Below are 22,300 nucleotides of genomic sequence, written 5' to 3'. Positions count from 1 at the left end.
TCTGCTTGTATCAGGTTGTAGGACTTTGACCCCCTATAGTGCAGTAATGGACAAAGACTCACATGGGCTTCAGGCATGAACGTCAGTATGACACAGCGAGCATTAGAGTAGGAGAATTGGACTTTCTGGTTTGGTCGTAATTACACTGCAAGTTTCTATTCCGTTAGGCAAAGAGTAGGCCTACAGCATAACACCTCCAATCCTTAATTGTGCTTTGGAATGTCATTGTAAATAACTCATGCTCCAGCAACCGTGTGGTGTCTGCCTGTAATAATCTGATTCAGGAGTTCATTGTGACTTTATTTGAAAGTGCTGTTAAAAACTACTGAAGATTTGCTACTGTAAAAGCAGTGGAGCAAAAATCACTTGACACACAGACTACTTCAATTTAAAACTCACAAAGACAGCTACTATGTAATTACTGATACCAAGTCCTTAAGAAAGAACTAAATGATTATAGCATGCAAATAGCAACAATTTTATCTTAACTCCCTTAATAAACAGTGATTTGGAGTTCAAATAGATAATGCAGTATAAGGTTTTTGGATTTATATTGCAGGTGTTATATTAATACCATTATTTGGGTCAGTTTTGCCATATGTGTATGTTTTAGTTAAATTAACATACTGTATAGCGTACACTGAGTAAACAAAAAGATGTAGGCCTGCTACTGTTTAATCAGCATTATTATTCTTCAGTTATGCGTACATGTAATTAATGTACCGTATTCAGAAATAAAGAGGGCTAAATGGGCTAGCCTACATCTGTTCACAGATCACTGGATCTACTCATCTTAAACGTCATCATTTTCATATTTAAAAATGTATATTATTTTAAAATATGGAATTTGATAATAGATAACGTTATTTTAGAAATGAGTAAGAAACACTTATGTCAAATTCATTATTACAAATGCGTTCAGTGAAATAACGCCATGCTTACAAACAGAAAAGCAAAAGTGGCCTATACTCCTGTTCTCCTCCGGTGTCATTAAACTGAATCCAGTTAAATTATTTACACTGTTTATGATACGTGTTTGCACAGATTCCTTACCGAGTGTGCAGTAAGTCCGTGTAATAGGAGGAAATGAGAGAGAGAGAGAGAGGGAGGGGCGGGGGGGGGGACTATCACCAAAACAATCGCGCGTGGAGCAGTGGGCGGAGTCTGTGAGCACTGGGCGGGGCTCGTGACATCACTGATAATGGTCATATAATCCCCCATAGACGATCACCGATGTGGAAACGTGTCTAGTTCGACCTTGTCGAAACAAGCCTAACAACCAACTTCACCTTTTATAGGAAAACATGGACATATACGCCAAAGACATAAAGAAACCCAAGCCAGCGTTGTTTTGTAACATAAAGGTAAATTATTATCATTGTTTTATGGTTATTGATGAATATTATTAGTTTATAATGATGATCGAATATTCATGCAATAATACTTTTAAGTTTAATATATTAACTTAATTTGTTCAAGTTCAATATTATTATTTTTGTTCACTGTCATTTAGTAGATGCATATTTTTCTCTCTATATTTGAACAATCTCTAGACACTTTAAAAAGCAATTTACAGTGATTGCTGTTGTTGCTCTGGCGATAGTGACTTGACAGTGGATGTACATTATATTATTATTTATGCTGTCATGACTTTTATTGTCTTTGGACTTGGAACCTGAACTTTTGTCTTTAACACTCACTCATGAGTTCTTATAATAGAGCTTTGTTTTATTAGTCCACAGTCCTTTAAAAAAATAAGGGAAAAGACCTTTAATGTTATTAATAACATCTAATAATAATATATATATATATATATATATACTTCTAAATCAAACCACCAAGACAATGTGTGCTCATCTTTAGGGTTATAAAGTGCTGTTTCCAATCCTGTATCCTCTGCTCATCTGCATTGTGAATATAGTAAACCGTTCACTGGAGCTAATTCATTATTTCATGCTGGTATATTTTCTGTCTTTCATTTGTAAAGCCCAGATTGTTTGAATACCTGGATGTTTAGTTCAAGGTGTTTGACAGCTGAAACAGGTTTTGCTGATTGAGACTGTCAGTGCAGATAGACTTCTGTCATCTTGAAGCAGCTGTGGAGGATGAGGACCTCGGCCCAGGGGGCAGTACTGTATATCAGATGGCTTGCCAGAAGCGATGCTTAGTTGAAGTACAGCATTAACTGCATTCATTCCCATTTTACTCTCAAACAAATGTCTATGGAATGTAGGGGATATTAGACAAAAATATGGTTCTGTCATCTCTCACATTGTCTTCTGTGAGTACAATGTTTAATTATGATGTTTTTGTGTCTGGACATTGCTTGGATAAAGATCTCCCTGACCACAGACTGTTGTGGTGTCAAAACTATTTCATCTTGGCTTTGCCAGAGAATCATGGATTTATTTGCAATTGATATCTGTTCATTTTCCCAAGGAGTATTCTGTTTTTCTTTTAACATGATACACAGATCTTGACCAATATTAACTGTGTTTACATGCACCCAAATGATCCATTAGTAATTGGACTCATGCCTCAGTAGGACTGAAAAGCCTTCATGTAAACATCTAAATCAATTCGACTGAGCTGAATCTAAATTACATTTTAATTGGTTTGAAAAGGGTGGTGTAGACCTGAAACAATCCAATCATTAGGAAAAAACTATGCATGTAAATGCTTGAATACAACTATCTTCTCAATCAGATTCACACATACCTTGCACGCCGCATGTTTAAAAGAGCCCTTTAATGAAATAATCTGTTTACATACGGTTCACTACTTACAAATGTGCATATCTTTATTTACATCTTATGAACTGATCAGTAAAGGAGACTGATTTGACTAAATATTGCTTATAAAGAACTCTTGACATATACTTGTCAACAAGTCAAAAATAACAGTTATACCCATGGTAGGTCCAGTGGCATTGTAGCAGCTTTGTTCAGAATGTAAACCAAAATATGAACCGGATTGCAGAATCTGAAATAGAAAATTAGTGTGTGTAAACATACCTATTGTTTGCTTGTTGCGCTTCAAATTCACGGTGATCGGTTGACTTTGCAATTAGGCATTATCGAAAATTCCATCTGAGTTTGTCTGGAGTTGCATCAATCCTTTAGACTCATACCTGCTCATTCCACCACCTGTCTGCAAATCACCTCTGACAAACCAGCCCAAAGGTTGTTGGTCATATTAGACGAGAAGAAAATTTGCTCACCTAAGTGTTTCACACCTACTTCAGATCTGTTTTGTGTATTTGTGAAAACTGTTGGCACGGTACAACAACCTTAAGCAGAAACTATTCCAATGAAAATCGTTGTTTGGAATTACAATAGACAGTTTGACATGACACAGATGCAGAAGAGTCTGCGTAGTTTTCCTTACTCCATTCTATGGAATTGCCCCCTTATTAGAAACTATCTGTTGTTGTGGACATTTATTATTAGTGAATGAGAGTTCAAGTAGAGAGAAGCTTCATACACTCTCCAAAATCAACTTAGCTGCTGCTAAAACTTCTGCTTCTCTATGACATTCAGCTTTTACGTAGACTTGCAATAAGGGTGTGAGAGTTTATAGGTATGTCTAAATGGATTGAGTTTGTGTCTGGGTGACCAATGTTAAATGGACAGGTTTTGCATATGTGTATTTGGTTCATCTGGGTGAGTCAGGCAGTGATGACGTATGTTGAAAGAAGGTGTAGAACATGCTGTTCAGTTTACTTGGCATGTGTTTACAATCCTTAAACCCCCCTTTTTTAGATTTAAACTGATTTGAACTGACAGGTAATGCTGATATATGACATGCAGTTTTGACATTTTTATTGTTTTGCTTTCAAATATTTAGCACTTTTGGACTATTTAGCTCTTTTTTCAACTTTTCTGTATTAGCAGGTTACATAACAGAAACATCTTAGCTGTTAAGCCGCCTTATTTCATGTAAATGCAGGATGGGGTTTCAAAAGAACAATTTCTGTTGAGCTTGTCATTAGAAATTGCAGAGAGGGAGTGTTGTTTATTTGGGCTACAGGTCATTGTAAGATTGCAGTTGTTGAAATAAGTAAAATATTAAATAAGACTGTCACATTGATCTTGCATTTTCCCATTTATTCTACCATCAACTGATTTGCACTGGGCAGTATGCACAATTCAAAGGTTCATTTACTCTTTACTAGGAAAAAGATTGGTTGAATCTGTATTGCATTAGATCCTCCAGATTTTTTCACTTAATTTCATTGAATCGTTGCTGACAACCTCTAATGTTTTAGTGTCCCATTTGCAAGGTTTTCTTTGAAGCCATTCAATGTGAAAATCTGTGAATACAGACATAGCTAGCTAGTTCATTGTTTTCTCAAACCTGGACTTGAGAGATATGATTATTTGTAGTCATTATTAAATTATGCTTGTCATCACTAAATGTTTTCTTGTAAAATTCATCGAATATAGAAATGGGTTGTGCTCATTTCAACCCAATGTGAAACAGCATCTGAATGTCGTGTTATTTTTGTGGCTGTGGTGCACAGGATGGGCAAAAATGATTGGAACATTGTACTTTTTGACTGTTTAAGCTTTATATCCTGAGGAAATCCGAAAATGTCTGCTTAATGGCTCCTGTAACACGTGATAGCAGTGCAGAGCAGAGATGCATGTAAAACATCAAACTTCGAAGTCAGTTTTCCCCTGATTCTCTTTACTCAGCAGGACTCTTCATGCAGCACAATAGCTGCTGAGGAGGGGGAAAAAATGCAGGTCTGGACAGACGACAGGATCTGCTTTTCAGCACGTTCATCGAATCTTTCACCACTGGTTTTCTATCTGTGGAGTTTGAATCACTCACTAAAAACATTAGGCCGTATCTATGATGTCAATGCAATTCAAACATCATTAAAATGCACTGATGATTCAAAACTAATGGCATTCTATCAAAGTCCCCTAAAGGCGCATAATTAAGTTTACTCGGCGGTCATCTTGCTTTTTCTCTTTTGGCAATAGACAAACAATTTCCTATTTTCTTGAATAGGGAAATGAAAGTTTGAATTGACCAAAATCTCTAAATCTGTTTGACAAGATTACAATCCAATAATATAATGCAGTCAAATCTGACAACAAAAGTATCATATATTTTGCTTCTTAACTTAAAGGAATAGTTCACCCAAAAAGGAAAATTTTGTCATTATTTACTGTATGTCGTTTCAAACCTGTATAAGTTTCTTTCTTATGTTGAACACAAAAGTAGATATTTTGAAGAATTTTGAAGAGCCAAACAGTTGATGGTCCCCATTGACTAGGGAAAGAAATACTATGGAAGTCAATGGGGACCATCAACTGTTTGATTACCAGCATTCTTCAAAATTGTGTTCAACATAAGAAAGAAACTTATACAGGTTTGGAACGACATACAGTAAATAATGACAATATTTTCCTTTTTGGGTGAACTATTCCTTTAAATCATGCTGTAAAACTATATTTTCCAGCACTATCTTAACCTGGGACCCGGGTTGTTTCTAAATAATAATAATAATAATAATAACCTGATATAAAAACACATAAAATGAAGGTGTAAACTAAATATTTATTTTTTTAATGAATTTTTTGCTCATCAAATATTTGTATAAAAAAAAAAAAAACCATGCGATTCTTGAAACTTCTACAATATTTGTGGTTAATTAATCTCATGCGGTATATTGACCTAGTTTCTGTTAATACATTTTTTAAAAACAAGCAACTTTTTCATAATTTCAACATGCCAAATGAAATATTATACACAATATGAGGGACATATTCAGATATTTTATTGGACAAAACGGCTGAGAACCACTGTTTTACAGACTAATGTGATAAAGAGTAAATGAAAAGCTGATGCCTCCATGAAAAAGCATTTGATTCTTTTTTTTCCCCTGATTTCCTAGAACGCGTAAAGCAGCCTGCCAGGGCTTAAATGCTTGAGGTAACAGTATGACAAATGTCTGACAATAATTTTCTCTCACATATGGCAGGATTGTTTTACATTTGAATTATTCTTCCAAAATTCCAAAAACAATTCACACATTGCTTCAATACAAAACAAATATTTCAGCATGCTTTGTGCTTACCCAAGGCTACTTTGTCATTCACGATGCAGTGAGTGATCAAATGCGTGCCAGCTCTGCAAAAGATTTACGACTGCTTGTGGAGAATTACACACCTATGAACCTACCAGCTGTAATTTGCGTAGGAACGTGTCAAGTCATTCTGTGCAATTGCTATTGCTTGCACTTTTGTTAAGACCTGTTATCCAGCAATACAGTAACATGGCCTGATCATAGTACACCTACTGTACCTCAGGGACACTTCTTGAGTAATGGCCTCTGGAGACAGATTGCTCATAGTGTTAGTTTATCAGAGAGTCTTGAGAAAACAATAAAAAGAGCAATCTGCTTGAGCTTCCCTGTAACATTATACGTGAAAGGTTCCAGACATGGCTGAAGCGTGTCGAATAATTTGAGCAGAACCGAATGTGGAACTGGCACTGGGGCAGAAAGAGGCACAGAGCTGCCATTCAAACATCTAACAAAGGCATTTAGTTGGGCTGCTTGAGTGGGCACAGCCTATCGAAATACTTCCATAATTAAAAGCCCATTCGCCAAAAAACAAGAAAGAAATCATAGCAACTGTCAAAAGCAGCTGTTATGTGTGCTAACAAACCGTAAAGCTGAAGATTTAATGGGAGCATTAGCTGTTCTAGAAGCCGTCAGAAAGCATAGTGCTTTGGCCTGCATCGGTTGAGAGCTGAGGAGTGGAGGAGAGGGATTTATGTCTTGTGTTTGTTTAGGAAATCCAGTCCAGATCTCTACATGCCCTATCAGATTGCTTCATGCTTCTGAGACCTCTGCGAACGTTCCTCTGCTTGTGTTCATGACGTCTTGGGCACAAAAAAAAGCTTTATATCATATGGGAGCAGCTGCCTCTCTCTCATACACAAACAGGGAAACGTTCCAATTTATGAGCTTTTATCTCCACTGCATTTGGCTTATCGCCAAGAGCCTCTCTCTTGAGAGAGAGGTGAACAAACAAACTCTCTAGACAAACATTACTATCAGTGCATTTGCCGACCAGTACAACAAGTAAACATGACTATCTCTCTGCTTCAGCCATTTATGCTGTGTTATGCACAGTATGCATCTAAAAAAAAATCAAGGAATTTTTGATTTTTTTTTCTTCTAAGTTTGAGTCATTGGTGATTTTAGGATTTTTAAAACATTTGCTGGGAGGATAATTAATAAATTTGACACATATTTCAACAGAGTTGGAAAATGTTGATTTATCCCTATATATATTAGGTGTTTATTTAAAATATAGATAAAAAGGACAGGTACTGCAGTGTACTGTGCAAAAAAAAAAAAAAAAAGAAGAATACTGAGATTAGTTATTCAAATATTTTGTTTATGAGGGTTATGATGGATATTAAGGATGCAATTCCATTTGTTGCCACTAGTGGGACAGAAATGACACATTTCAATTAAGTTCAATAAGTTTTGTTGTGTAGTTTCATTTTGCATTGGAGTAGCCTATTTGGCTGCCCATAACCAGTAATCTTAAAGGGTCAGTTCACCCAAAAATGAACTGTGAGTTCATGAAATGAACTCACCCTCATGTCGTTTCAAACCCGTAAGACCTTCGTTCATCTTCGGAACACAAATTAAGTTATTTTTGATCAAATCTGAGAGGTCGCTGACCCTCCATAGACAGCAATGCAACTGCAATATTCCCAGGTCCAGAAACGTAGCAAGGACATCGGTAAAATAGTCCATGTGACATCAGTGGTTCAACCGTAATTTTACTAAGCTACGAGAATACTTTTTGTGTGCAAAGAAAACAATAATAACATCATTTATTCAACAATTCTTCTCCCTGAGTTACTGTCTTCCGCCATCTTGGAGAGTACCCCAGAACGTAATCAGCGTTGTTTACGGTTGAACCACTGATGTCACTGTTTTACCGATGTCCTTGCTACGTTTCTGGACCTGGGAATATTGTAGTTGCTTTGCTGTCTACGGAGGGTCAGAGAGCTCTCAGATTTGATCAAAAATAACTTAATTTGTGTTCCGAAGATGAACGAAGGTCTTACGGGTTTGGAACGACATGAGGGTGAGTAATTAATGATAGAATTTTCATTTTTGGGTGAACTAACCCTTTAAGGCTTCCTTAAAGAGCCAATCAGATTTCAGATAAGGCTGATGTCCACATGGCTCCACCCCTAGCTCTGCCCCTGGCCACACCCTATAGTTACTTAAGCAACTTGTGATAGAAAAAGTTTTCTACCAGATTTTGATGATCAAAAAAGGTTGTTGGTTGGATTTTGAAATGTGAGTGTTGCGCTAAAAATGCAGCAAAAATGATTTGAGGTTGCAGTAAATTGTAAAAGGGTGGGGTTTAATTGGTGTAAATCAGTGATTCCCAACCATGTTCCTGGAGCCACCCCAACAATGCACATTTTACATGTCTCCTTAACCAAAAACATGCAAAATGTGCAGTGTTGTGGGAACACCAGGAATGTGGTTGAGAGCCACTGGACTAAATGAGAAGTGTAATTTTCACCAGAAGTTTGAGTTGACATTTTGATTGCATTAAAAAAAAATTGAATGGCAAGAAAAAAAAGATAAAATAATAAAAGTGTCACTTACTAATGGAAAGCAGAGACACCACTGCTCCCAATTTTCCATTTTATGAACCGTCTTTGTTTGATCACTTATTTGCACAATAAGGAGCTTTTGGGACGATGGCTGCTTTTGATAGCCGGATGAAGACAACTGTGTAAATCTTGAAGGTGTTTTTAGGAGCTCTACGGGTTGGATTAAACTGGATTATTGCCTTTTCCCTTTTTTTCTGATTAGGGACATGTTACAAACCAAACACAACTGAATTTAGATATATTGTGAAATCAGTGTGGTTAACCTTCGTGTGCTGAGGTGAGGCAGTGAAGATCAAAGTCCCAGGTCTCACTGTCTGTAGAGATATAGAAGGGAGCTCTAATTTTTAAAGAGTTGTTCAGCTCCAAATGTGCTTTTTTTTTTTTAAACTCCCATGTGACACAGTAACAACATACTGATGAATGCTCCTGTTTAGATTATAGAACATCAAGTTCCTTAAAGCATATGAGAATTTTTAGTACACTTGAAAATTATAATTGGTACACTGTAATCGTAACCCTTATGTATGACAGTTCTTGTATACTTTGTTGCTCTCTCTTCCTGTAGGTCTTTGTGTTGTGTCATGGCCTGCTCCAGCTCACTCAGCTCTTGTATAGCTCTTACTTCAAGAGCACCATCACCACAATCGAGAGACGCTATGGCCTGGACAGCCTCTCCTCAGGAACCATCTCTTCCCTTCACGAGGTACAGGTCACATAACCGATATTTAAATTCTACGTATTTTGTCTTAATAGAAAAAAACCCTAAAAACTAAAATCAGTCTCTAATGCTACAAGTGAAATTAGGCATCACAGCTTCATAATGTTCAGTATGAAAACAAAGAAGAGATTTATTTTGAAACTATATAAGAGTGGTAAATTATTAGTATTTTTTAAAAACTAATTTTAAGTGAGTGTTAAATGACAGCAAAAGGTAATATAAATGTAAAAATAGGGGGGGAAAAGCACGTACAACATAATATCCAATCTACGGGTATCTAATATTGGCTAATAAACCAATATGATACCATTATTACATCCCTCATTATGTCATATACGGGGTATTTTTATAATAATGAATCATGAACGGTCAATCCAGACCAGCTTAGAGCAAAATGAATGCTTATTCAGGCTTATGTACAGAACAGCCATTCTGTTATCAGCAAAAAAAAAAAGTTAAATAACCAACCAGTGTTATTTTAGTGTCATTGATATACTATTATAATTTGTGACCCTGGAGCACAAAACCAGTCTTAAGTCGCTGGGGTATATTTGTAGGAATAGCCAACAATTCATTGTAAGGGTCAAAATTATCGATTTTCTTTTATGCCAAAAATCATTTGGATATTAAGTAAAGATCATGTTCCATGAAGATATTTTGAAAATTTCCTACCGTAAATATATCAAAACTTCATTTTTGATTAGTAATATGCATTGCTAAGGACTTTATTTGGACAACTTTAAAGGCGATTTCCTCAATATTTAGATTTTTTGGCACCCTCAGATTCCAGATTTTTGATAGTTGTATCTCGGCCAAATAATTGTCTTACCTAACAAACCATACATTAATGGAAAGCTTATTTAGTCAGCTTTCAGATGATGTATAAATCTCAATTTCAAAAAATTATCCTTATTTATTCAGCTTTCAGATGATGTATAAATCTCAATTTCAAAAAATTGAGCCTTATGACTGGTTTTGTGGTCCAGGGTCACATTTGTATTAGTGTTTTAAATTAGATTTTATTTTTCTATCTTCTCTTTTCACTTTAATTTTAATTAAAGTTTTAGTAATTTTGTTGTGTTTTTGTCATTATGTCTATATAGGTTTTATTAATTTTATTTATTAGTTTTAGTTTATTTCGTTTTAGTTATGTTAGTACTTTAAGGTAAAACAAAAATGAGATATGATAAATTAACAATAATTACCCTGCAACCGATATGGACTTTCTGATGAGGCTGGTTATTCAGGGAAGCTTAAACTAGTTAAGCTAGACACAACATATGATTACAGTATACAGTATGCTGGTCAACAAGGAAGGGGCTGAATACTGTATATTACTGTAGGTATATACATGTAATACCAAATGTATGTGACTTGTTTTTCTTTCCCTTTTTTTATTAGGTAGGGAACACAGTGCTTATAGCATTTGTTAGTTACATGGGTAGTCGGGTTCACCGACCTCGCTTCATTGGACTGGGCGGCCTGCTAATGTCCATCAGTGCCATGATCTTAGCTCTACCTCACTTCCTGTCCCAGCCCTACACCTTTGACTCTGTCCTGCATGGTAAGTGTCATTCAAGCCATTAGCATCCCTATTCATCTCGATAGAACCATATGAAACCAATTAATGTGAATGTATTTGGAAATCTTACACATCTTTTGGAATGAGCTCTGCATTCTTTTTCTCCTCATTTTCTGTCTTAGTTTTTTTTTCTTTCTGCATGTTAATATTGTTTCATGCCCCGGAGTAAAGGATCTTAGACTCTAAGCTCATCAAAATGATAATATCACCATATTCATTTAAAAAGGCTCAGGACACTTTGAAGAAAACCAGACACAACAAAGAGGGGATCTAAAATAACACAGCTGGATGATAAACATCAGCTTAGACATAACAGGGTAGGCAGGTCTACAGGAAGTTACTGCAGAGAGACTCCATTTTGACCCTAGTCTCCCTTCTTAGACAGGGTTTAGCATTAGTTTGAGAAAAAAATCATGAAGAAATAAACGGATTGAAGTTGAAAAGGGAACGGAGAGAGAGAAGAGGCGAAAGAGATGAGGACAAAGTAACAGGGAGATACTGTTAAGATAAAGCTGCCTGATTTCTCTCTGAAGAGAAAATCAACCGGAATTTACTCCAAGAGATAATCGTTATCTCTCCCTTGACTTCCTTGGACCTTTTATTTTTGCTTCATTCTCTCACTTCCCCTGCTTCTTCCTGCAGATGCTGTCATCTGGCCATACACATTGCAATGCTATACAAAGCTTAAATGAAATATGCAGCCACTTACATAAGACCTTCAATGCATAGCTCACTCATTTTTTATTTTTTTTACTCACCTTCATGACGCTCCAAACCTGTTTTGACTAAAACAAAAGGAGTTGTATCGTAGTCGGTCCAAGCTTCTTATTTGCATACAATTAAAGTGAATGGTGTCTTGTCTGTTTATGGTCTACATCCACTTTGTTGTATGGATAAGAGTAGTGCTGTCAAACGATTAATCATGATTAATCGCATTTTTTCTTAGATATATACATGTGTGTGTATTTATATATACATAATAAATATACACAGTACACATATTTTATATTAAACACAAACTTTTATTTTAGACGCGATTAATCACGATTAATCGTTTGACAGCATTAGATAAGAGCAATTTGGACAATATAATTAACTCTATTTGTGTTCATAAAAGTTTGAAACATTATGATGTGAGTAAATGATGAACAATTAACCGTCAGGAGCACATTCACCCCTCAAGTTCACACTTAAAATGCAGAATGTTATGTTTTCATCATTCCAGTAAACTTTTATGAAAGTTTCTAAACACAGATTTTTGGATGGATGATGTGAACTGGTGGTTAGGATGAATATGGTGTATTTCTTTGTCTCAATCCCACAGCGAGCAAACAGGACATGTGTTATTTGCATGCGAATGCAACGGGTGCTGAGGCTTGTGGTCAGGAGGATTCACGGAAGCTTGTGGACACCAGTAAATTTTGGGTGTTAATGGCTACGGCCCAGCTGCTGTTTGGAATCGGTTCTGTCCCCATCCAACCTTTTGGAATATCTTATATAGATGACTTTGCAGGGGTTGGGAATTCTGCTCTCTATATTGGTAAATTTTTTTTCATGTTTTTCATAACGTTATTTGAACTTTAAAGAACTGTAAAGATTAATGAGGTTCCTGTTGTTGCATGTTGCAGCTATTCTCTTTGCTGTGTCAGTGTTTGGGCCGTCCTTTGGATACCTCCTGGGCTCTGTGGTTTTGCGGATTTATGTGGATGTGGACAGAGCCAGCACAGGTTTGTTTACCTTTTAAATCACAGCAAGAAATTATTCCTTTTCTTTATGTTATTGTTCAGTGTGGTCAGCTGCGGTGTTACATATTATGCCGTTTCTTTCATCTAGGGGAGGCATTGGAGTTGACCCCTACTGACCCTCGATGGGTCGGTGCATGGTGGATGGGTCTGCTCATCACATCTGGAGGTCTTGCTCTCACCTCAATCCCTTACTTCTTCTTTCCCAGAGCACTTCATGTAGAGAAGGTTAATCACACTTTTGTATTAATAACAAATGAGCATATGATCAAAAATACAGAAAATATTGAATAATATTATTGCATTTTAAAATAAGAGTTTTATGTGTTAAAATACATTTTAAAATAAATGTTTTTTATTTTTGTCATTTAAAATGTAATTGCATTTTTTCCCAGTAATCTTAAATGAATTGAAAGTTAAAAAGAACAACTTTTTAATGCATCCTTACAGAAAGTATAAATTTCTTGAACAAAATTTTTTTGAACAGTAATATTATATACCTGTAGTATACCTCTTTTATAAGGTTTTACAGCTGTACAGTATTCCTACTTTTTGTAAAGAAAATAAAATGGGCCCTAATCTTAAAATCTTGTATTTTCTGTGTCACAACCATTATATCTCCATCAATCAAACTCTAAAAACATGTTTGGGAACTTTAGGTAATTTTCCTAATTTAAATCAAGTCTGAGCTACCCACAGCAGAATGAAAAAATGACTACTACATTTATCATGTGCATGATGAGCAAAATATGTCTATTATGTCAACACTATCAGTGTGACAGATCTTCTGTCTGACAGTGGTGGTAGTTCAGTAGATGCACCAAAGTTCGTAATCATCCTCTATTATCCATTCATTAATCCAGTCCAATCCAATCCATTCGAAAAAATTGTTACATAAACGTTTTTATTTTTGCTTTTCTTTAGCATCTTTGTCTCACTGTGTTTAATAATTACTGATGGTTATTTTGTATATTCCTTCTCTATTGTATTCTAACAGTTTTTAGGGAGAAATCCCAATAACACAACTAGCTGCCATCCTGTCACGATCAACTTAGATAATCTGTGTGTTTGACAGTGTGAAACTAGTACACCGTGTTTTTTTTATCTGATATGCAGTAGGCAATACTTCTACATTCACAGTGAGAAGCTGAGACTGTTACCATATTCCTGAAATCTCATCACCATATGCCACCTTCTTTTAAAAAAATGTTCCAAAAAAATGTGTGTAAAAAAAAAAATAGTGGTAGAATAAGTGACAAAAACCTTTCTTGGTTCAAAAATATAAGCAGATGAATAATTCATTACTGTAAAAATACTTTTTTTTTTTTTTTTTTTTTTTTTACAAAACAAACAGACCAATTTGAAAATCTTCTTTTGCAGCCTTTTGAATTGGAAGGTGACATCTTGAAAGAAGACCCCAAGAAGTTAGAGGGCTCCATGCTGGATTTCTTTAAAAGTGAGTCCACTCTAATTTATTCCTTATGAGACTTACCCATTAGTATTAGTATTGTAAGGCCATTTTATTTGTATAGTTATATCCATTTAAATACTTTACCTACAATTAAGAAATAAAGTTGACTAGGGCAATTAACATGCCTGTGCAGTCCTGTGCCTGTTGTCGAGTCGTACGTGTGCTGTTTGTCAATGTCTTGTCTCTTGAGTCATACATCATGCTCGGGTTGTTAATGTAACAGGATCTGACTCGTTCTTATGAATATACTGGCCTCCAGGGCATGATTTGTAAGCAGCTGGTTTATGCATGATCATGTCTTCATTCAAGTGTATTCAAGGCAAAATTGATTTTCTGTTTCAAAATAGTTGTTCACTTGGACAATCTACTTTTATTTTTGAGAGTGTTTAGATTGAGTTCACACACACACTGGTTTCCATGTTTTGTGGGGACATTCCATAGACATGATGGTTTTTATGCTGTACAAACTGTATTTTCAATCCCCTTACCCTAAACCTACCCTTCACACAAAAATGTCTGCATTTTTAGATTTTCAAAAAACTTAATTCTGTATGATATCTAAGCTTGTTTCCTAAAAAATGTCCCCCAAGGTCAAAATTTACTGGTATTACAATACTTGTGGGGACATTTGGTCCCCATAATGTAGGGAATACCAGGTACACACACTCACATGCACATACACTATATGTACAAAAGTGTTGGGACACACCTCTTAATTACTGAATTCAGGTGTTACAATCAGACCAATTGTCACAGGTGTATAAAATCAAGCATCTAGCCATACAGTCTGCATTTTCAAACATTTGTGGGGTGGGGGGAATGGGTTGTTCCGAAGAGCTCAGTGGAACACTGGATGGTGTGGTGTAAAGCACACCACCACTGGACTCTGGAGCAGTGGAAACCTGTTCTGTGAAGTGACGAAACACGCTTCTCTGGTTGGAAGTCTGATGGGTGCGGAGTCTGGGTTTGGCAAATGCCAGAAGGACATTGCCAGTTTTGGTAAGGCCCTTTTCTATTCCTGCATGACCATAAAGACATGGTTGGATGAGTTTGGTGTGGAAGAACTTGACTGGCCTGCACAGAGCTCTGACCTCAACCCCATCAGACACGCTGGAATGAACTGGCATGGAGATTGTGGGCCAGGCCTTCTCATCAAATCAGTGCCTGACCTCTCAAATGCTCTACTGTATGAACGGGCAAAAAATCCCACACAAACACTCCAAAATCTAACGGAAAGCCTTCCCAGAAGAGTAGAAGCTGATATAGCTGCAAAAGTGGTACCAACTCCATATGTATTTAGAATCCAATGTCATTAAAGTCTCTGATTGTATAATTGTCAGGCGTCCCGATACTTTTGTCCATATACAGGTGCATCTCAATAAATTAGAATGTCATGGAGTCTGTGTGCATTGAATTTATTTAATACACGAGTTTCACAATTTGAGTTGAATTACTGAAATAAATGAACTTTTCCACGACATTCTAATTTATTGAGATGCACCTGTAGAGTATATGGTGTATATAGGACATATGCTCATATATTGGTCAAACAAATTATGTTTACGTTTGCAAATATAAAAGGTTGGTCACACTTTATTTTAAGGTCCAATTCTCGCTATTAACAAACCATTAACTATGACTTTTGCCTCAAACTCCTAATTTGCTGCTTATTAATAGTTAGTAAAGTATTTTTAAGGTATTGGGTAGGATCTGGAATGTAGAATATGGTCATTCAGAATATGTGCTTTATAAGTACTAATAAACAGCCAATATGTTAATAATTGGTATGCTACTAAGCAACTAGTTAATAGTGAGAATTGGTCCCTATACTAAAGTGTTACCTAAAGGTTAAATTGGAATTGTATTTTTGCAGTGTTCCCTAAGATGTTCGCTAGGCTGCTGCTGAGTCCTGTCTTCATGCTGCTGGTTCTGACCCAATGCTGTTTCTCCTCCGTAATCGCTGGACTTGCCACCTTCCTCAACAAATTTCTTGAGCGGCAGTACAGTGCCTCTGTGGCCTACAGCAGCCTTCTTATTGGTCAGTCAACATAATTGAATAGAATACATTATATATGAGTACAACAAGTTTCAGAGAAATGTGGCAATAGTCTCAGACATTCATGTGTACAGTATTGTATTTGGAATAGATGTTTTCATACTGCGGAAGATCACTTTTCTGTGAATAAATCTTTGTTTTCTCTCAGGTGCTTTAAACCTGCCATCCATTGCTGTGGGGATGGTGCTCGGGGGTCTGATCATGAAACGTTGGGGGTTGTCGTTCAGAGCCATTCCACGCTTCTCTGTTGTAATGCTCACCATCTCCATCTTCTGCTGTATACCCCTCTTCTTCATGGGCTGCCCCTCACACGATGTTGCTGGTGTTTATGCCATTAATGGGTGAGTTTAACAGCATGTTCTTTTGATTTAACTGACTCTTGCAGATTTTTTTTTTACATTCCTACATAGAGTTTAAATAAATAAATAAATAAGTCAGGTCTGGCCTGGGTAGGTGAGAAACCACAAAACAGAGTGTTCTCATTTGTTTGATTGCTTCCATGTTTTTGGAATATTCTCTGTTTAAATAATTAACTCTCTGAAGACTGATTGCACAGACAGTCCTTCTGGAGAAACTTGAGCTTAACTGTCTTGCTTAAAGGCATTGTGATAAGTACATTTTTGGCAATTTCCCTCATCCTAAAGTTATGCATTTGGCTGACACTTCCAAAGCACCTTACATGGCCTTCGATGTATGCATTATATTGAATCATGTATCCCCTTAGAATCGAACCCATGAACCCATGAGTGTGGTTTGCCGCATACTCTACTGTTTGACATACAGAAACACTTTCCATTACTTTCCATAATTTTTTTCAAAATACAAACAAAAAAGACCAAAATATATTGTTAATATAGAATTAAAAATATATTTACATACATATATATTATACATATATTACATTTCAGTACATTTTTAAAAATATTTTCAATCTAAATAAAGCCTGCTTATATTGTCCAGAAATATATATATATTTTTAAAAAATTGTATATTTAAGATTGGAAATAACCCATGAACCCATGAGTGTGGTTTGCCGCATACTCTACTGTTTGACATACAGAAACACTTTCCATTACTTTCCATAATTTTTTTCAAAATACAAACAAAAAAGACCAAAATATATTGTTAATATAGAATTAAAAATATATTTACATACATATATATTATACATATATTACATTTCAGTACATTTTTTAAAATATTTTCAATCTAAATAAAGCCTGCTTATATTGTCCAGAAATATATATATATTTTAAAAAAATTGTATATTTAAGATTGGAAATATATTTTCTTTCTGGCATTTGAAAGTGTAGACTAAATATGTTTTTCTTAAGTTGTGCTAGATAGATAGATAGATAGATAGATAGATAGATAGATAGAGGCCATAAAAAGTTAAATAAATGAAGTAAAAAAAAAAAGTGAAATAAATGAAGAGATCTTTATAGTAGTATCTATAAATAGGGTATGTAAAAGACAACCGGTCCTCACAGACCCTTTAAACACTGTTAAGCTATGCCTGTTCTTTGTCTTCTGTCAGTGTTTGGATTCAGACCATTGTGTTCTAGTGAAAGTTTGTATCTTTAGGTCCAGATCAACTTCCAGTGAAATACTGTATAATCAATGGGGCATGAGTCATTGAGAATAGCTCTTGTACTCTGAGCTTGAGTTCAGATCATCATACAAAATACTGTGTCCTACATATCCGAACACTTTTACTGTGCCAGCTGGGAGGAAAGGAAATATCTGTTTCTCTGGAACGCTGTGTATTCAAATGGGAACTCTAGTGACTTGATTATGTGCCATGAACTTTATGAACATACTCCTACTATTGTGTCATTATTGTGTGAGAACAGCTACACAGTTACACACACTGTAAGGTTCCTGATCCCTGACCAATGTTCTTATCAGACTTGACTGTGTCTGGATGTTAAAGGAACAGTTCATTGTTTACTTGCTCTCATGTTGTCACAAACATTTATTAATTCTTCCTTGGAACACAAAAGAGGGAATATGAATATTGTACTTGTCGTTTATTCCAATAAAATTACAATAAATGAAAACAAAAAGCAGCATAAAACTCATAAACACAGTAGTCCATACCACTTGTGTGCTATATTCCAATCTCTTGGAGCTATACAATAACGTTATGTGATGAACAATATGACATTTTCATTACTGACTGATAATCTTCCAGTCCAGTGAGATGTTACCTAATATGACATTGAATTTGAGAACCGAATCAGTTTGATTCATAAACCAATCATTCAGACAAGGTTTATGGAACTCAATCACCTAATTAATCTTTTAATCAATTTCTCATTAACATGCAAATGACAACTATAAGCATATCAATATTTTCAGTTAATAAAGACTTATAAGACTCAAAATATAATCATATGGACCATGTTTATGGTGCTTGTTTTGTCATTTTGAAGCTTAATATCCCCAGTCCCCATTTATTTTATATTAAAAGGACTGACCAAAATATCTATTTTAGTGTTCTATGTAAGAAAAAAAAAAGTAATGAGTAATGTCATAATTTTTGAGTTCAAACTACTTCTTTAAGATTACCAATTTATAAAATGTTTCTGTATTCTGCAAGTAGAAGCTAAATTGTGTCATTCTGCCCGGCAGGCCTCAACCGTCCTGTGGTGCCAATTGCTTCTGTCCCAGCAGTGCCTTTAACCCAGTGTGTGGGGAAAACAACATTGAATACATCTCACCCTGCCATGCTGGCTGCGCAAACTTCACCATGGATCCCAAAAACCCATATAGAGTCCAGGTAAATAAATCTGACAACCAAAACAGAAATTGGTAATTAAATTTCCATACCATTATCTCAAACCAGAGCAGAGCCACTGCATAGATCTGTCCATCTAGACTTTTATTTAGCTCATTACTGAAGCCGGATAGCAGCTCAATGTGAGTCTCTGCTGTACTAGCGACACTGAGCAAATGACCGGTCATGGTCTCTTAGAGATCAATTGGTTGAGTCCAATCAATCCCTAATTAGTAATACTTCCTGGAGGAAGTGCTTTGGGGACTCGGAACAACTTTCGAGTGTTAAAGCTTCTGTATAATTGCCCAGCAAGAGACTTACAGGAGCAGCAGCTGATGATGAATTATTCTATATGACACAGCACATATCATACCACAAGGTAATTATAGTGAGAAATAGACTTGGTCCTGGACTCCCTTGCTTGTTGAATTTAACAAAACAGGCAATCGAGGACACTGAGTCAATAGAGCACAAGGCAAGCATTATAAGTGTTAGTATTAGCTGCATCAATGAAACACTGTTAGTTGTTGTTCTCTTTATAATAATAGTATCCTTTAGCTATCACTTGTAATAATGTTTGTAATGAATGTAGGCACTAATGCAGGGTTTCTCAGCTGGTTTTGCTAACCCACAATTAATCGTTCAAAAGTAAAGAAAAATGTCTTTTAAAGGAAACAGTGAAATTGATTCATTATTGTATTATTGGTTTCTTATGTTATTATGCAACAAAACATGTTTGTCCTTGTTACATGTGAACCTATATTTATTGAAGTCTGGGTCAGATTTCCTTTAACCTTGTGTAGTTTTTGACGTCATGCTATCTTGTGACAGGTGAATTTGTTTCATATTATGTATTTTAATACATAACCTCCTAAGCATTTTTTCCTCATGAAAAACCTATTTATTTTGTGTGTGTGTGTGTGTGTGTGTGTGTGTGTGCGTTTCTCAACTAGAAATAATTATGGCGACCAATATTTTTCATTCAACGAGATTTTGGTGCCTGAATGTTTGTTCTACTAATGAATGGCAAAATCTTCTAAATGTCATAGTGTAATGACATCCAATATCCCTCCACACACAGATTTATAGTAACTGCCAGTGTATTCCTGGTGTGGCCACAGCCAAGCCTGGCCCTTGTGCCAACCCCTGCCCTCACTATCTCCTGCCTGTAATGCTTCTTATATCTCTGGCCGGGCTTATTGCCAGCCTAACGCACAACCCCATCTACATGATGGTGCTCAGGTGAGAAACAAACATGCATGCCAACATACAAACACCAAAACACTGCATGTAGTGTGAGAACTTCAAATATAAGAAATCTCAAGATAGAGTTTTTGTATCTTATTTTAATCATTCTGTCTTTATCTACAGGTCAGTTCCTTCAGAAGAGAAGTCCTTTGCCATTGGGGTTCAGTTTCTGCTTCTGAGGGTTCTGAGTAAGTAAAATACCAAAACACCTTTTTACTTTTATTAATTTATTTATTATGAAATGCAATTTAAATTATAAGTGCAGACTGCAGTAAGTAAACATCTTTCCCTAAAATGTATCCTGAAAGATCCTCAAAACAAGATAAGTGATAATACACAGAGTGGAATAGAGAACAGTAGTCAGTGTAAATCACAGTGTAAATGGGTCTCAGATGAGGACACTTTTCTGTGCAAGTGCAATTGCAATACTGTAAGTACTGTAGCGCCCCCTTCTGGCGATACAACAACATAGCTACTGTGTGAGGGGTACAATCAATAAATCAATCTCTGTTACAGTTCCTAAATCTGAGAATATTATTACAAACTATCTATGCCTTTTTGGTATTTTAGTGAATAGTTTATATATATTTGTTTACATTTGTAGTCAAATTATTCATTTTTCTCTCTCTTTGCTTAGCCTGGCTGCCAGCTCCAGCTCTGTTCGGGATGACCATAGACTCCACGTGTATCTGGTGGAAAATTGCTTGTGGGAAAAAGCAAGGATGTGGTTACTATGACAACAACCTCTTTAGAAACAGGTAAGAATGTGTTCTATTTTGACCTCAATGCATTACGAAGGTACATTTGCATCAAATATTGGTAGCTTTTTAATGAAGTGAGTTTAAACAAACATACGCTCTGCATATATTCAGCCAAACAAGGCTGAAAACAGAAGGCAAACTATGCTAATTAGGGTTTATAAACTGATTAGTAGCACTGATGATGATCATGATGACTTGTTGCAGGTATCTAGGACTGCAGGTGGGGTATAAGACATTAGGCATTGCGCTCCTGGCATTTATTGGCTGGAAAATGCAGCGGACCAGAGAGTACAGCTTAGAGAATAAGCCAGAGGGACCCCTGTGATGCCTCAACTCTGCTTAACCCGTCGCAGCTCACTTTTGAGAACCTTCTCAGTGAGTTGAGCCCCTGGATATTTCTTGTCAGAAACCCCTCCTTCTAACACCTGGCTGGAAATATGATGAATTCAGCTTGGACATTTCTCAAGTTGTACACTAACTTCTTGGGCATTTATTTCCACCTGCATGTAAGCGGGGCCATAACTGGACAGATTCAGGGATTTTCCACCTTCACAGTTATTTTGGTATTAATAATTAACTACATATAGCGCTCAAAACAATTTATCATGCTTATAGCCACAGTTCTCATTAAAAGATTATTTAGGATTGTGGCACCTTTGGGGAGGTCACAAAACTTAAGAGAAATGTCTATATATTGTCCTTTTCTTTGGTTATTACACAATTTGATAATGATTCAAAATGTTTTTGTTTTTGGTCCATTTGTATTTGAAGACTATGTGAAGGATGTGTGCTCTTTATGCCCTAATGCACACAGATACACGAGTGTGTTGAATATCAAACTGTGTGTGAGTTGAGGTGTGTAGCTTCAAATAATGATAGTAGCCTGAGCAGATTTAAAATGTTACTTTCAAATGTGAAGACATTTTGAAAATAGGCATCAGATGTTTGTAAAATATATTTTTATACCTGATATTGTTGTTTTATTATACACTTTGTGCATACTTTTTTTTTTTTTTTTGCCACAGTTCTTAATACAAATGACAACATACTTTTCTTATTGCTGCTTGGAGTAATGAATCGTGACTTTCTGATAAGTCTTTATTATTCAGTATGTAACATTTATTTACCAATGTATAAGTTATTTCAAATATAAAATGTGTTCACAATTTGTTGCTTTTTTTTTATTTTGCCATTTGGCTGGTCTTTAATGAAAGCCAATTTCTGCCACATAAAAAAAAAAAAATCATAATTACGACACAAGTCAACATTTTGT

The 22,300-nt window shown here is 35.8% G+C and overlaps 1 protein-coding gene across 1 annotated transcript; it reads left to right on the top strand.

The window, feature by feature from the left end:
- The first annotated feature begins 1,236 nt into the window (after window positions 1-1,236).
- Window positions 1,237-22,143, top strand: LOC107694117 (solute carrier organic anion transporter family member 2A1-like). Its single transcript, XM_016493720.1, has 14 exons — window positions 1,237-1,364; window positions 9,236-9,373; window positions 10,790-10,952; window positions 12,295-12,510; window positions 12,599-12,697; window positions 12,804-12,940; window positions 14,093-14,168; window positions 16,057-16,221; window positions 16,388-16,580; window positions 18,874-19,021; window positions 20,100-20,260; window positions 20,390-20,454; window positions 20,904-21,024; window positions 21,232-22,143. The coding sequence occupies exons 1-14, from the start codon at window positions 1,305-1,307 to the stop codon at window positions 21,350-21,352; spliced, it is 1,863 nt and encodes a 620-aa protein (XP_016349206.1). The 5' UTR covers window positions 1,237-1,304; the 3' UTR covers window positions 21,353-22,143.
- Window positions 22,144-22,300: the final 157 nt, after the last annotated feature.

Source organism: Sinocyclocheilus anshuiensis, unplaced genomic scaffold (assembly GCF_001515605.1).
Source record: "Sinocyclocheilus anshuiensis isolate Anshui unplaced genomic scaffold, SAMN03320099.WGS_v1.1 scaffold1530, whole genome shotgun sequence".
Lineage (NCBI taxonomy): Eukaryota > Metazoa > Chordata > Actinopteri > Cypriniformes > Cyprinidae > Sinocyclocheilus > Sinocyclocheilus anshuiensis.
Note: the sequence above shows the minus strand (reverse complement) of the source record. Positions and strands in the feature narration are given on the sequence as shown.

Coding starts and splice junctions, on each gene's coding strand:
- LOC107694117 (XM_016493720.1), top strand. CDS start 1,305: ATGGACATATACGCCAAAGACATAAAGAAACCCAAGCCAGCGTTGTTT. Junction 10,953..12,294: donor CTTTGACTCTGTCCTGCATG/GTAAGTGTCATT, acceptor TCAATCCCACAG/CGAGCAAACAGGACATGTGT. Junction 20,261..20,389: donor ATCTACATGATGGTGCTCAG/GTGAGAAACAAA, acceptor CTTTATCTACAG/GTCAGTTCCTTCAGAAGAGA.